The 16,946-nt window shown below is 37.3% G+C and overlaps 2 protein-coding genes across 2 annotated transcripts in view; one reads left to right on the top strand and one right to left on the bottom strand.

The window, feature by feature from the left end:
• The window catches only part of ndrg2 (NDRG family member 2), a 41,079-nt gene extending 36,382 nt beyond the window's left edge, over positions 1-4,697 (top strand). Inside the window, exons 6-16 of the mRNA XM_084712359.1 lie at positions 893-955; positions 1,083-1,143; positions 1,372-1,458; positions 1,707-1,763; positions 2,171-2,274; positions 2,370-2,408; positions 2,509-2,560; positions 3,210-3,257; positions 3,343-3,378; positions 4,265-4,316; positions 4,489-4,697. Coding sequence (XP_084568485.1) covers positions 893-955; positions 1,083-1,143; positions 1,372-1,458; positions 1,707-1,763; positions 2,171-2,274; positions 2,370-2,408; positions 2,509-2,560; positions 3,210-3,257; positions 3,343-3,378; positions 4,265-4,316; positions 4,489-4,652 — 763 coding nt within the window. The 3' untranslated portion in view covers positions 4,653-4,697. The remainder of the gene's footprint in view (positions 1-892; positions 956-1,082; positions 1,144-1,371; positions 1,459-1,706; positions 1,764-2,170; positions 2,275-2,369; positions 2,409-2,508; positions 2,561-3,209; positions 3,258-3,342; positions 3,379-4,264; positions 4,317-4,488) is intronic.
• Positions 4,698-10,419: 5,722 nt separating this feature from the next.
• LOC146305903 (uncharacterized) lies at positions 10,420-14,094 on the bottom strand. Its single transcript, XM_084712501.1, has one exon. It carries the CDS (start codon positions 14,082-14,084, stop codon positions 10,548-10,550), a length of 3,537 nt encoding a protein of 1,178 aa, XP_084568627.1. The 5' UTR covers positions 14,085-14,094; the 3' UTR covers positions 10,420-10,547.
• Between the last annotated feature and the right edge of the window lie 2,852 nt (positions 14,095-16,946).

The raw sequence follows: 16,946 nt of genomic DNA on the forward strand, positions 1-16,946 counted from the left end.
CTTGAGCACTTCTCTTCGTTTGCGTGATTATTTTTAGGGGCTCGGGAGGATTTTGTTGCACCTATTGTCACGGCATCTCGACTGTGACCCTGAACTCCTGCTGGTGGCTCTGGAAATTCAAAGCTTATTCTCTTTTTGATCTCGTGTTAAATCCCTGTGGATGAAAGTGTCAGTCACTGCATGTGCTTAAGATGAAATGATAAGGAAAACATGAAAACCGTCATTTCTGTCATTTCTGATAATTGCAAATTGGTTTGTCAACACTGCAGGGTCAGAAAACACTTTCAGTCCAAGAGAATATCTCATGTTTTTGCACCAACAATAAATTTATCACTGTTTGCCAATAATGGATTTTTGGGGCCAGTACCAAAACTGATATTAGTAGGGATGCACAATATTTTATTTTATTATATTGTATTATTCTGCAGATTAAGACATACAATTCAGTTGTTTTCAAAATAAAATGCAGTGCTCTTCAAAATAAACAATGCTTTTCAAAATAAAATACAGTGCTTTTCAAAATAAAATACTATGCAGAATGATGGCAGTTTAGATGAACAATTAAACTTGTCATGTTGAAGGAATGTGATTGCAGTCATTGCAGACACTTCAAAAAACCTCCACGCTACAGACATACTCGCGTTACATGTGCATGATTAAAGCATCGTCATTTTGGCAGAAATATTTTATACCAATACAGATATTTCTATATTGCTATAGCTAAAAAAAACACATACATCAACTTGAATTAAGAAAGAAATAGTCAGACAGCCTATGTAAAATGCTTCCTGTGAAACAAAAACATGTTTTAATATGAAAATAATTTGATTTATGTTCAATATCAGAATGATAATATCAGCATCATTAAACTGAGGTGTGTTTTCTGTTGTAGTTACCAGTATCCCTCCATGGACACGGTAGCAGAGATGATTCCAGCCGTCCTGCAGTTTTTCAAGTGAGTTAATGATAATTATTTTCACATAAACACAGGCAGAGGTTTGTTTGGCACACGTAAAATAATTGTGTTTTTGATTGCAGTGCATGTTTCGTGTCATTAACGATAATTCTGTCCTTCTGTTCAGCTTCCGTACTGTAATCGGAGTGGGTGTGGGAGCGGGAGCGTACATCCTCTCCAAGTTCACGGTGAGTGTTTAAGCTCTCATGCTCTGACAGCAGCTGATAGCACTACACGCTGTTTTGTTAGTCAAGCAGCAGTGAAACATGGCTCTAAAACATTTTAAAGAGGCCATCCATGACCTCGACTGATACTGAAACTTTCCACACAGTGTTATTAATCGACTCTTCTGTCTATAACTATGACTACTAACTTTTCTTCATCTGCGTCTCCGTTACTTCCTTTCCTCTCTTCAGCTTGCAAACCCAGATTCAGTGGAAGGTCTGGTCCTGATCAACATCGACACTAACGCACGAGGATGGATAGACTGGGCTGCTCAGAAGGTACCTTTTGTTTTCTTCAGTCCTTCTCTCCTTCCGAGTCTGGACTGTACACTGAGGCATGTTGTATTTTAATCTAGTTAGTCCTAATGGGAGTTTTCCATCATGGTATGTTTAGCTGTAGATATGAAATTATGTGACTGCATACTTGGTCCCTGGGTTCTATTGATTATGTCATTGTTTATCATATTAAACTTACTAAATGATGAACATTACTGATGAACACTACTGATTTCTCTTCCTGTCTTCAGCTCAGCTCTGTGACATCCTCCCTCACTGAGCAGATCCTGTCCCACCTCTTCAGTCAGGTACAACAACAACATGTCAATAATTGGCTAAAACCTTACATTGTTTACTAGCTAGCTAAAGAATTTCTCTTTCCACTGGTTAGCAATCCGAAAAGTTAAAACATTACACAACTTGTGACTGTTATAATGAATTAACTGGAGTGAGACACAGATGCATCATAAAACTCAACTGTCCTTTAACTTTCTTCAAGGAACTTGATTATTTTGCTTAATCCATCTCAAAAGGCAATCATTTTAAAAGTTACATTTCCTCAAGTGTAGGTTTAAAATTAATGCTGGGTGTTTTAGTGCAACAGAATCAAAAGTGAAACCATTTCATTGTGTTTACAATCTAATCCTTGTTGCAGCCCAGCCTTCAGAGTTTTTTTGGGTTGCTGTTGAAAAAAAAACTGTGTATTTTGTTGCAGGAGGAGCTGTCATCAAACACAGATCTAGTGCAGTCTCACAGAGAGCGCATCTCAAAAGCCTCTAATCTGGTAAACATAGAGCTCTTCTGGAAGACTTACAACAGGTAAACACACCTTCACACATCGCCACCGCCTGAACACAAATATACTTCACATCAAACAAGAACCGACATGATCTTCTCTTGTCATTTCCCTCCAGTCGCAGAGACTTGAATATCGACCGCAACAGCACCTTCAAGTAAATATCTTCTACACTTTCATCTTTGTGCTTTTCATTAAAATATAAACCTGTAAAATCTTACAGGTCTTAATCTTATCTCTGCTTCTGTCAACTTCAGGTGTCCAGTAATGTTGGTGGTGGGTGATCAGGCTCCATATGAGGACGCTGCTGTAAGTTTCAGCTGCTTTCTTCACGCCAGAAATCTTATAATCCACTAAATCCTGCTATTTACATGTTGTAACTTTTTCAGCACCATATCTATTAACACACGTTTAACTATTAAAATGTGCACTGTTCAATGTCAGACAGTTTTTTTTGTGTCTGGTCTTGAAAAAAAGGCCGTCAAGAGACTCAAATCTTGGTAATCATGCAAATTCTGAAATCTCCTAAATTTTTAGAGAGGGGGAGGATTTATCAGTGGAAAAGGACTGAATTAATACCTAGGCACGCCACTAAATGTGTATTTTAACCAACATTATTGATTTCTGATGAGAAAATATATTTTATGTCTAAATTGGGAATAGAGAAAGGAGTTCTGAAGGAATCCTAATCATTATATTTTGCGGTGAATTGCGGTGTACCGCAACCAATAAAACCAGGGTGTGGTCATGCGTGTCTTTAAGGGAGATAAATTAGATATAATTGGAAATAAATTAGAACCTAATATGGATCCTTGTGGTTCTCCATGGGAGATGGGCGTAGAGGAAGGAAAGGCACCAATTTGTCAGGATGAAGACACATTAAGAGTTGTTTGTTGTGTATCTGAGTTTTCTTGCTGTAATGGAAGATATTTGCCGTTTTCCCTTCTGTGACCACTAGGTGGAGTGCAACAGCAAAATGGACCCAACAACGACCTCATTCCTAAAGGTAACTAAACCCCTTTTTTTCTGTTCTTACTCACACTTTATTGTGTCATGCACTCTCTTACACTTCTTCTCTGCCTCCTCTACAGATGGCTGACGCTGGTGGTCTCCCTCAGCTGACCCAGGTAACAACAAATGAACAGCCTCTTTCTGATAACTTAAAACAACGAGCAAGATTATTGTGTTAAAACATACCAGTTAAATTAACCAACAGAAGGTGGGCCTACAATAGTGGAAAAATGTGCTATCACTCTGAGTTAAGCCCCCTGTTTGCCTAAATTAATACATGAATTGTTCTTCATGCACATGAATTGATGCATTAAAACATAAGATAGAAATAAAAAAAAGTGCTATTTATGTATATTTATACTTGTTGACTAAATTATTCCAGTGCAGTAATTATACTCACACTAGTGCAGTACTCATGTGAAATTATATGCATATTCTAGTGCAAAATTACATTGTATTTATTTATTTTACTTTATATTGTATGACCTGACAAGACTGTCAACTGTGGAGTTTGTTTTTGCTGAGGTTGTTTTGTTTTTGTTGTGTTTCCTTGTGTCTTTTGTTGTACTGATACAACACTGACAATGATAATAAAGGCTTTATTCTATTATATTTATATTTTCGGTGGCCAAAATCTTGAAAATTCACAAGAAGAGAAAACAAACCACAGTGTTAATTTTACTCATTTAAGGTGAATAAGGTTTATTGCTAAGCTGGTTGCACATGTGGGAAATTTGCCTTGGTGTTTTGGTGCATAACAATAAACATAGTAGAAAAATATAAAGAAAGATTCAAAGCTAGAACTGCAAGTCAAGGAGCACAAATGGAAAAATAAAAACTGGACAAATATGCTAAAAATCTGTATTTTTTTTAAATCAAAGAAAAATGTTACCTTTGGCTGCCACATGGGGTCACCAAAGTACATTATTGCCTAGTTGAGGTAACGATTAATGATTGTCCTGATAAAATGTAAAACTCCTTCTCTTTTCTTCGTGTTTGCAGCCTGCCAAACTGACCGAGGCTTTCAAGTACTTCATCCAGGGAATGGGCTACAGTAAGTTCAAATCACCCAATAAAAAGACTTTTGTGCAGTTCTGCGGCATTTTGAGCCAATACAGATATTTAATTTAAGCCTTTATATGCCGATACTGATGACATGCAGATGCAGGGAGCGTTTCCACTGAAATCTAATTTGTGAAGCTAATCTTCTCTCCATCTCTCCACAGTGGCTTCGTCTTGCATGACCCGCCTGTCCCGCTCCCGCACCACCTCCCTCTCCTCCTCCTACTCCATGGATGGGTCCCGCTCTCGCTCCCGCACCCTGTCGCAGGGCTCGCAGGGCGGCCAGATGCCGCCCAGCCCCTCCCAGACGATGGAGGTGTCTTGCTGAAGGGAAAAAACAAAAAAAAAAAAAAGATAGATAGAGAGTGAGTGAGAGAGGAAGGGAAAGATGAAGCAGAAACGAGACGAATGGGTTACTTATTTGTCACTAAACAACTCCCATCATTCCCCACAAGAGCAGAATAGGGATAGAGACAGGGAGACACAAAGTCCAGTCCCTCTCCTCACATCCCCCTTCCAGATTGGGCTGCTCTACAATGATTATAAGAAGCTAGAAGAGATTAATTAATAAAAAAAAAGGGGGGGATGTGAGGAAAATATGGCAACCAGTCCTCCCTCCCTCTATTGGAGCCAATAGAGCCCTTTAATTTAGACAAGGCGGCCTGTAGAGACCACACACCTCGTGTTAACCAATAGTAATAACTCTGAAAAACGGTATAGTTGTTGATGATGATGATTATGTTGTTGATGATGAAGCTAATGATGATGATAATGTAATAGAAAAAAAAACAGTAACACTTTTCTCTTTATTACGCAATGAGTTTAAAATGACATAGATGAAAAAAAAATACTATAGCAGAGATACTTATAACAATGTGTGTCTACTACTTTTTAAGCTAGTTTCTATTGTGTTTATTTTTATTTCTTTTAATCTGATTTTCTAATTTGTAACCTGCCTCAGCAAGGCGCTGAAGCTACTGATTGGCTGAGCTGTCAGCCAATGAGAGCCATTATAGTGACTACTTCCTCCTTGATGTTGCCAGGTTGTTATGTCTTCCATTTGCCCCGTCTATAAGTGACTGTTTTGTTTTCCCATTGGATTTGCGGAGGTTTGAGGAAGATTTTTTTTTTTGTTTTATTTTTCTTCTGGACTGTTTGGAAGTTGCATGCCTGGTATCAGCCCATGTGAATATTGACTGGATAATATTTTTCTTTTATATTCTGCTATGAGTTGTGTGGATTCGGGTGTGTGTGTGTGTGTGTGTACGTGTGCTGTTTTGTTTGCTTAGCGTGTTTAGCGAAGGACTGAAGGTAAGCATAGGTGAAACTGAGGGTGCTAGCACCCTATTGTTAACACAAGTCGCACACTTAATAGTGCTTCCAATATTGCTGGTGGTCTCGCACTGCGTGTCCAAATATCCACGCTCGTGTACTACTCGACAGGGAGCATGACGTCACTCGGTAGCACGCCGGTTTGGATATTGCATTGAAGTGTTAGGCGTGACCAGAAGGGATCACTGTGTTTATCATCTGGGTTGTAAGCTCTTAGCCTTGCCCGCTGCATGGATACCTCCTAACAAACCCAGCTAGCATACTTGAGTTTCTGTGCGACGTGAGGGAAATTGAACACACGCGCTCCTCTCTAGCAACAAGCGGCTTTATTTCAAGCATGTGACTGTTGCGATACAGTATGTGTGCATGTCCGAGGAAGTAAATGTGAGGTGTATGGAAGCGATTGTATCCTGTAAGCACAATTAATGCAGCAAGGAGGGCCAGGGTCCTATGGAAACATTTAGTAATCAGTTATGAGACCGAAACAAAACCCCCTGTGACTTATCAATGACAATGTACCAGCCCCGTCACTGCCAACACACTCAGAGGAAAAGGGTATAGGCCTACAGATTTCGACACCAGAGCTGTACCTTTTGGTACGGTCTCAGTCAAAAGAGGCAAAAGATTTTGCTTTTTTTTTTTTTTGTTAAATGATCACCCTTCCTATGTCCTGCCCCTTTTCACTCTTTGCTCCAATAACAGTTGAGCAAGTTTGGTACCCAGTGGAACCTCAGTCAAATTTTTCCTTTATTATTTCCTGAATTTTAGGCTAATCTGTGTTGAAAAGGAGCAAAATTTTGAGTAAGTTTAGAAGATGATGCTGGGGGACCCGCAAAAGCTTTAGTTATCTAATGTTAGCAAAATGCTAACATTAAGACATGACTTTATATGTCAATCTCTTCAAAACATCTTCAAAATCCATAAAAACAACATTCACATCTTAAGTTACTTAATGTTAGCATACTGTCTGATAAAAAAAAATCAAAACAAAACAGCTAATGATAGCAAAATGCTAGCTAACTAGCTACACCAATCAATCATAAGCTAGTTAGTTAGTTAGTATTTGGCTAACGCTAGCTAAATACCTAGCTAGTAATATCTGATAGCTAATGTTAGCAAAAGAGTTAAATAGCTAGCATTTGGTAGCCTAAACTCTTAACTCTTCAAAAGTTGCTGTATGCTACATATGTGCGAGGATCATCTATGTTTAAAAGAAAACCACATTTTGGCTAAAAGGTGTTGCTGGAGGGGACCTGTAAAAGTAATATACTCACAGTTAGTTAGCTAAAATATGTCTTACTAAAATATCAAAACAAAACATAGTTAATGTTAGCAAAACACCAGCTAATTAGCCAACTAATCTATGCGAATCTTTAGCTAGAATTTTGCTAACATTAGGTACTTGTAACTTCACTCTTTTACAGTTCCTCCAGCAACTTATTTTAACCCTCAAAATTTTGTTTTCTTTTCAGCATAGACAAGCCAAGGACAAAGCATATTTAAGTAAAGAAATCAGGAAAGGAGAAAATTGACAGAGGAGAAATATCAAGGACTTAGGAAGGGTCAATTTCAACCAATAAGCATTCATACTGCCAAAACTAAGAGCCCCATAATATGGGGTATTTCTCGTCAAAATTTCACCATCAGAAATGCTGTTAGTTAAATTTGCTAAAGAAACTGTAAATTTATGTTGTCTCACTGAATCTAAATTCCTTCTGAATAGTTCATATTTGAACAGCAGATCAGCACAAAGCTCGCCACTGCCCTGTGATGTGTAGCCATTGGACTGACTTTTACTTTTAAAGGACCCGTATTTGGACCCGATCCGATATCCTTGGAGCGCATGTGCATTTGTGAGCGTGCCACCTGTGTGCACGCCTTCGTGTTTCTGATGCAGCCTTGCATCTAATTTTTTTTTTTTTCTCTAATAAGCAGTATCATTTTTAAGAGTCAGTTGCAGGTTGCCTGTTTGTGTTCACATACTGTCTAGTGCTCCTTTCCCAAACCGGTTTGATGAAGTAGAGATGGAGCGATGATCTTTACAATGGTGACATGAAAGTCAGTGGAGGGCCTCAGATTTGAGCTTTGAATAGACTGGTTACCTGGGTGATATTGGTGATGGTAATGATGACGATAGCAACCTTTGAACCCCTAAAAACTGTTGCATTTAATAAGGGAAACAAATTAAAGAAGTATGAGCGCAAGATGTGACATGGAAGCAGAATGCAGCCATGTTTTAGGCACTTAGGTCGCTGTCCAGAGGGCTGAAGTCTAGAATGTAAATGTTTGACTCCTCCCAGACTTAAACTCAATCGGGCTTGTCAACGTCTACCAAATAAGGGATAAAGGGTGGAGCCTAGAAAATAAAGTTGCCAAATAAGGAAAAATGAGTGGTACTTCTTCGTGGAAAGTTGAGCAGGGCTGTGTGATTGTACATGCTTGTCCATTGTCGTTTGTCTCTTAATTTTTACTCCGATCATAATTTTCTTTCCCCTCTACGTGTTGGAGTTTTATTTTATTTTTGTTTTTATCTCTGTGAAGTGTTAGTTTACTGTCCCAATGTGCTCACAAGTTAGTTAACCGTGTGATAGTTCTTGTGTAACTTTTTTAGCATTAGCGCTGATAAGGGAGAATAAAAATAATTAACAATTAAAAAAAAGATTAAAGGTAAAGAGAATACAATCAGATTTACTTGTGTGGCTAATTTCTCTGTGTAAAACAATGAACATCCTAAAAAAGCAAACTAAATATTAATAAAAGCTTAAGAGAAATATCCTGTCTCCTGTGTTTCATTTTCAAGAGTGGTGATGAGAAGACAATGTTGTATAGATTTTGTTGATTTGCACCCTTTGTTGCTGATAAAATCCAAATTGACACACAGTTGCATATAATAAAGGAATGACAGAATCTGGTCAAGTAGAGGGAACAAAAGCCCTGTTTTTACTGACCACAAAATCCAAGCTACACAGTTATATCTCATAGCTAATGTTAACAAAACACTAGCTAACTAGATCACTAATCTACATTAAACACACAGCTGGTTAGTTAGGATTTTGCTTTCATTAGCTAACTTGTGACCGTGTTGCTTTCACAGGTCCCCCAGCAACATCTTTTAACCAAAATTTGCTGTATGCTATGTGCCAAGCTGGCCTATGTTTTTTTTTTTTTTTTTTTTTAAAGTTTGGTTAAAAGATACTGCTGGGTTGACCTTTAACAGTTCCATATATAGTCACCTTGTATGTAACCTAATGTTAGTAAAACATATGGTGGCAGCACTGAGTGTAGTGTCTCCAAACAGCCCTCCAACTTAAGTGCGAGAAAGAAATTATGTGTCATCTTGGATTTTATGTGGGTTGTAATGCTGTGTTCCAGCTGAGCTGCTCCATGATGATGTGAAAGCTGTAGTAACATACTTCATTATCAATCGTACAAAAAGGGAGAACCTTTCCATCTTCTAAGAGTGCTAACTAGAATTCACTGTGAGGGTTGCAGGGAGAACCTTTTTATTTCCTGACCATTTTAATTGAGACACATCCAGGGTTCTAATTAAACCCTTTTTATATTTCAAGGTTCTTATCTAGAACCCACCCAGGGTGTTCTGCTCAGAACCCTTTTATGCAGAATTATACAGAGAACTCTTTCTAAAAGGTTCTTTCGATGAACAGGGTTCTTGATGAAGTAGCCTTAGAGCTCAAAAAAGATTCTGGGTAGAACTTCACTCCTTGAGGAAGAACCCCTTTGGGACCATTATTTAGTATAATGTGTGTTTGTGTGTGTGTGTACAATATCACAATAAGTGCTACTGTTAAATCCACAAACTTTTTATTTATCCATTTTTTGCTTTTCCACTTTGAAAATGATTAATGATAATGTCATGAAAGAAATGATTTTTCTTGCATTTTGAAGATTACATTTGTAAATATTAGAGTTTAGTAATATGTATTTAAAATAAAATGTCTCTCTCTCTGTAGTGTTTATAAAAGTCACTTTTATTGAACAGAGTTAAATGCCTTTCAAATGTATTAGAATCTCATGACAGATTATGATTTTATAGATTTCCAACAGACATAGACTTTCAGTAAACAAAACATAAATGACTTAATGGATACAGATGTAAATAATAAACACTGAACAGTGTTTTGATGTAGGAATTTGCTTGAGCAGCTTTGTAAATCAAAACATTATTGAGATATCAGTGTCAGGTTATATCAAATTTATCATTATGGTATGAATAAAGACAATAAAAAGATCAATTACATGTATCTTGTAAAGATCAAAACCAACAATAACCAATGGGGGGGTGACTAACATTTAAGAGCAGAAAAAAATGGCACAACTCATATATTTGATGTTGCAAATGCAGAATTACATTTCTAAAATTATAACATTACCCCAAAACTTTAAGACTTGTAGTTAAAAATGCAGTGTCTGTATGCAGTAAATTACAAGAATACATAATTTCTTACTTGTTTAGTTTTCAGCTGTTCAGTAGAATTGACTTACTTCAAAAATATACCATATTATATATTCTGTAACAATGGACACTGAACATGATTAATATCATATATACATATGCATCAACAACTGAAACTTTTTTTTGACCAGATTTTGATGTTTCAAATAGGATCACATGATATTTAAGATACTTCCTCAAAATCTGCAGCAACAAAACAACTTCAAAACCAAAAAGGTAAACTTAAAAACTCCCACAGTCATCAACTTGAGACAAGGCAGGTTTTCTTAGTTCCAGAAAGTTTGTGATGTCCCATTTTTAATACATCAGCAACATTTGCTCCACTTAATGGGGTGTTGAATCACAATGTGCCACAGACTGTTTGCTATACTGCATGCCCTAAATCACTTGCACGACATGTCTTTATGGGATATCTTACTATTTAAAAATCTTTGAGAAAAATCCACGCAAAGAGAATGATGTGTCAAGGGTGTAGACATGAGTCAGCCCCAGAGATTCAAGGCCATGAAGTTCAATGAAGATATCACAGGAGGGATCACTGAGGAGCTGGTAAAACTTCAAAGGGTTTTTGGAGAGGAATGGAGCCAGTGATACGATCTTTAGTGCTGTCAAGAAAAAAGAATGGCCTCGTGGAATCAGGGACATGATTGATTTCTCATACATCTTTACGTCCCTGCCAGAGTCTCTTGCCTTCTCCAGCTGCTTAATGGCCTCAGTTATGTTCTCCTTGAAAGACCTCAGCACATCATATCTGACACTCATGTGCTTGTCAAATCTGGTGACTGAATCAGAGCAGGGGATCTTGATTTTCTGTGTGGAGTATGTATCGGTGACTTGAATTTGTGCATGGTAGAACTCAACAGACTTGAGTGCATTTAGCAAATCTTTCAGAGCTTGATCAATGCAGCTTCGATCCAGGTGCTTTTCTTGAACTAAAGATGCAAAAGCACGGTTGTAGTATGCAACTGCTGCCCAACAGTGATCCTCCTGTATGGCCTTGGTATACATCTTGATGCTCTCTGCAAGATGTCCCTTTTTGCGCAGCTCATTGCCAAATGCAGTGTAGTGGTGCAGGTTTGATAAGGGTGATTCTCTTTGTCCAAGTTTTTGCTTGGCTGTTTTCAGGGCTCTTGTCAGTCTGTTTCTTAAGTCATCATTTTCATTGAGGTTTGTGAGAAGCCACATACCCCAGGTTTCATTTAGTGTGGACACATCTGAATCTGCTGGCTTGTTGCAACAGCTTTTGTACAAATCTTCTCGGATACACAGATACTCTTCAAAGAGCTCTTCCTTCCTCTTTATGTTGGGGATCTCACACTCTGAAAAGCTAGTTAGTCTTTCAGCTGCAAAGTGATCTCTGGCCATTTTAGCTGCATTCATTCCTGAATCTGAGGTTTTTGTCAAAATGTGGAACAGTGTCAACAGTAAAAGTCTGAGTTTGTCATCCCCCTGGCTTTTGTGATACAATCTAAATTGCTTCACAAAAAGTTCTTGATAAAATGGCATGACATTAGTCATATTTTCTAATGAAAACTTAAGTTTGCCCAATAAAGTCAGTAATTGGAGTGGTTGTGGCAGATGACTACAGCAGACAATGAGTTGAGCAGACCCAGGAGATCCTTGTCTAGCTGTGCGACCAAATGCCTGTGCCTCCACACGAGCATTCTCTGGCAGGAAGGTCTGCACAACGAACAAACCTCCAGCTGTCTTTACCTTGTCAGAAACCTTAAGGTCTGTTCCACGACCTGCAAGGTTTGTTGCTACAATAACGTCTCCAGATTGAAGCTCTTTAAAGACTTGAGAATTGTTCATGTTGTTGCTAGTGTAAAGCATTTGGTTTGAGACTTTATTTGCTAAAGCATGGTAGATAATCTTTGCTTGATTGATGGTCTCACAGATGACTAAAACAGCTCTTCGAGCCCTACATGGAGTGGGGTTGGTTTGTTCAGTAACAACCCTGCAGACTTTTTCAATCCATTCTTTTTCATAATCTACAATCACTCCCTCAACCTCAAACAGCTTTCTGCGTTTGAATAAAGGTATCTGACAGGTCTTGACACCATAGATTTTCTGCAAGGTTTCAGTCTCTGCTTGTTGGCCAAGAGTCCCAGAGACTCCAAAGATCTGACCTTCATACTTTAAAAACAAGGCAACATTGGACATATAGTTAGTGATGGCTGTCATGTCACTCAGTCTGGACTCATGTTTCATTTCAAGAAACTGCTGCAGCCCATCTGACAAAGTCATGAAGTTTTCAACAACTCCTGTGGAGCTGTAGTCAACAGGCACTATCCCATGTTTCTCTATGATATATTCCTTGCCCTTGGTCATTGTTTGTGCTTTGAATGCATTTTCAATCCAAACCATTAGTTTGGAATTGACCAGATCTGAAAGGAAGCCAGGGACATTGCAGGTTATACTATCCTTGCTAAGCTCACACGGTGTAAAATGTAGAGCATGTTTTACTTCTGCTTCTACAGCCCTCAGCATACTCTCTTTGTTAGTATGTATGTACTGACAGAAGCCTCCATTGATTAAAAGCAATGGCACTCTCTGTCTTCCATCTTTGTCTGTTTGTGATCTTTTGTTCAGGTCCTCTATTGCACCATCATTATTTATGCAGTGCAGAGCAAACTGGCAAGATGGGAATCTCCTCTCTACTGTTTCAAAGAACTTTGCCAACTGGTTAACAGTGATGCTTGCAGTTTTTTCAGTTAAAAGCGCTGGGTTCTTTCTAAGGTCCTTGACTGAACCTTTTGCCAAGATTCCTGTGTCCTCAGCCATTTCTAGAATGGTGAACTCATCAATATCTTTGCCATTTGTTATGTTTTGAAAGAAAACTTGATGAAAGGGGTATTTTCGCCTCTGTGTTGTCTCTGTGCCAATTGTTTTGTACTGGTTAGCAGTGGCCCATATAAATGCCAAGAGTGGAGTCAGATGTTGCAAAGCAGGCATGTCACTACTTATATAGACTGTGTGATCACCCTTATCTAGCATCAAGGAGTCCACTTCATCCACAATTGCACATTCGAATGTTCTTTGCCCAAATATGTTGACCCTTTCAAAGCGTTGGCTTAGCCAGTCTCCAGCAAACTTGTGAGCAGTACCATAAACAACCTGACACTTATAGCACTCTTTTAAGATGTCTTGGTCTTGTTTATTGGTGTTGCAGTTGACACTTATTTTCAAAATGTCATAAAAGCTTTTCCATTCATCCCGATCTCTCTCTGCAAGAACTGGTGAGCTAGTCATTATATCTACGTTTTTTCCTCTCATAGCTTGATAAGCTGCGAACATTGCCACAATACATGACTTTCCCTCACCAGTGCCAACCTGAATTAGCTGCCCTGTTTTGGAAAGAGCCATAATACACCAGCTCACCATCTGTGTCCGTCGTGGTCTGAAGTGAGTTTTTTTTGCAGCTTGACAGAGCCTCAGCAGGTCTTTCTTCAAGCCACTCCGCTGTGAGCCATCATTGCCTGAAGTAAGATCTTCAGAAACTGATGATACAATGTCTTTCACTTCCTCTAGAAGCTTTTCATCTACTTGGTTTAACTTTTGTTGGCGGATTTCCTCAATAATTTCATCCAGTTCCTTTTCTGCATCATCGGCTAAGCTTTCCTTGAGTTTTTCATTTGTAACAGTTTTGTCTTCAACCAGCCCGATTAGTGTCTCTCCTGTTTGACATTTCCAGCTGGGAGTGATATAATTAATCTCTATACAGTGCAACATTTCCAACATCCATGAGAGAAGACGTGATCGGTCGTGTGTTGTTGACTCATATCGTTTCAGAAGAGCATCAAACAAGTCAGTAGCATCTTTTGGGTTCCATTTGAAGTTTGTCACCAGTCCTTTCAGCTTGTTTAGAAGAAGCACTTCATTATTGTTGGGGATCAACAAATGGCGAGCAAAGAGTGAAATTCTGAATCTGTGAATCAATTCTTCAGTATCCATGTCGGATTCATCCATTTTGTGAAAAATCTGTCAGATCTGGTTAAAACAGAAGTAGAAAAACAAGATTTTGAGATTCTTTAAAACAATACAGTTTCTACACAGTGTTAAATAGCTGCAAATCAGTAATGTTGTGATATGTTGTGATATGTATTACATATATGAAATATGTTTATCTGCTACAGGAATAAATTAAATATTGGTGTTTAGAAAATTCTGTCTGCAGCACATATTTGTAGTCATTAATATTCAACAGATGTCATTTGCATTTTATATTTGGCTGTTCCCATTCCCTGTGCTGCACAGTATTATTACTAAACAAGAAAACATACAAAATGCAATGTTATTAATGTATTTAGGGTGGGGTGCACTAACAAGAATAATTTTAAGTTAAATCATGATTTAACTTTAAATTATTTTGCACAAAACTTTAGTTTAAATAAAATAAAAACGTAAAAAAAAAAGTTAGTTAGTTAGCTTAATTGTATTACCATTGCACCACAGTTTTACACTTCAATTTAAAATGTGATCCAGTATGAAATTAAAATGGGAGGATTAACTTTTAAAATGGCAGCCTTTTCAGATGAGTGGGCAAAATATTCAAGTCCCTTGATGAAAGTTCAGAGACAAACTCAAACCATGACTTTTATGATGCATCTCTCATCTTTTCTGTTTTTTTAAATCTTCTATTATTTGACCATATCGCTCCATTAATTCTTAATTCAGGTTATTCTCAAAGGAGGAAAACTTAATGTGTCTAAAACCAGCATCTAGTGATCACAGTTATAGTGATTAACCTGCAGGTCTACATGCATCAAAAACTTAGACAGAATCATATATGCTGTTTATAAATTGCTCATAGTAATCTAGCAGTCTGCTTACAATGTTGATTTTGGATCTTTTTTTTCATGACAACATATGATGAAAAATAATTTATGATGATTCTATTTTTCTCACTTTACTCCCATCATACGCTGACTCTAAACTAAGTTGTTGAAATGTTCCAAACACTCATAAACTATCTGTAGGCAGACTATACAATTAACATTTCTTTTTTGTTTTTATTGCTACCTATTGACAACAAATATAATTCAATCTGATAAGCCAATATTTTCAGTTTAAATTTCAGGTAAAACTTGTCATGTCTCCGGCGCCTCTATAGCTGAGTTGGTAGGGCGTGGGCACCATGTACTGAGGCTGTCAGTCCTCTGCAGCGGCTGCTGGTTCAATTTCTACCTGCAGCACATTTGCTGTGCGTCATCCCCGCTCTCTCTCTCCCTTTCCTGTCATATCTGAAGCCATCCTATCTAAATAAAGGCAAAAAGCCCAAAAAATAATCTTAAAAAAAAAAAAACAACTTGTCATGTCTTGGTTGAACTATTGGCTACAATACTACAGGCTCTACCTGTATTCATATACATATCTAACATTAAGTATAAATGAGCCTTCAGAGTGATCAGTTTGACTGATTAACTACAACTGTGATTCATGTAAATACAAGAGGTTTCCACTGTATTTTTCATTTATGAATTTATTTTAATTTGGGTATATAAATGTCTTCATATTGATTACATTATTTTGTTTTGGTTTGCATCAATAAACTTGTATTTACTAATCTGGGATTAGTTTTTCATTGTGCAACATAGCTCTGCTTAAAATTTAATTTTTTAAGTTTTACTTTTTAAAACTGGATTTACTCATTTTAAAACTAGTTTTGCTAAACACTGATTAGACCTCATTTTAGATTAAATTAATTCTTGTTAGTGCAACTGCAGATCGTAATGTATTATAGTCCAATACTCACCTGTTGACAAGATGGAAAGATGAGAAGTGATCTGAGTCCTTAGGACACCTGAGCAGCTCTGTAGCCTGTTTTATTCTCTCCAACCACGCCCAGACACGGCGCCCGGGGAAATTCCTGCCATCCTTTCGATTTTTGTGTTGGACTTCTTGTAAACTGTGTTACTTACTGTAAATGAAGATGCTGCTCAAATGTTTAGTTTAAGGGCTGCACAAAACTCCAAGATACATTTATTTTCATCTTAGTAATTTATTATCGTTATACAGCATAAAGCTCCACAGCGAAAAGAGAGATGTAGTCCTTTAATGCCACACACACATATAACATATATAGAAATTATTAAAATCAGAATAAAATAGGATAAAATATAAAATAAAACAAAACAATATATACAGTTATTTACACATACACATATACACCCAAGGAAAAATAAAAAAGGAATCATCAGTCATCACTTTCACTATTAATAATAGATATACACACAGAAACATATTAAAAAGAGATGCATTAAATACAAATGTAACCTTTATAATTAAAACATTCAAAATGAAGTTTATTTTCTCAAACAAACAAGTTCAAGATTACTAAAACTCATGTGTTTGTAGACACAGTGTTATCCATTTCTATTCCATGAAGATTGTCCAAAGTTAGAGTGCAGTATCTGACTTTAAATCGCAATATACATTCATTTATTATTATGTGTTTTGAATGTAAAAAAAATAGATTAAAATGGTCCAGAATCAAAGCTTTGAAACTCACTTATCAATAATTTAAAACTTTTATCTTTGTCATGCTTGCTGTAGTCAGAGCTGTCTGCCTTTGTTGGGCTGGATGGCACGCATTTCTGCCATAAATAGATGATGTCGTGCGAAAGGCTGTCATGGCATACCACGTCCTGGCTAAAGTTTTTATTATGCAGCCAAAATTCCCCTATCAACAATCGCTTTAAAGTGGTTTTTCTTTCATTTTCTTGCCAGCACATGACTTCTTGTAGCAGCTTGTGCTTGACCAGTGATTCCTAAATATATTATGACATTATCATACATTTTTAAATGATTTAAATG

The sequence above is a fragment of the Lutjanus erythropterus genome, chromosome 23, assembly GCF_056507025.1.
Source record: "Lutjanus erythropterus isolate fLutEry1 chromosome 23, fLutEry1.hap2, whole genome shotgun sequence".
Taxonomy (NCBI): domain Eukaryota; kingdom Metazoa; phylum Chordata; class Actinopteri; order Lutjaniformes; family Lutjanidae; genus Lutjanus; species Lutjanus erythropterus.

Coding starts and splice junctions, on each gene's coding strand:
- LOC146305903 (XM_084712501.1), bottom strand. CDS start 14,084: ATGGATACTGAAGAATTGATTCACAGATTCAGAATTTCACTCTTTGCT.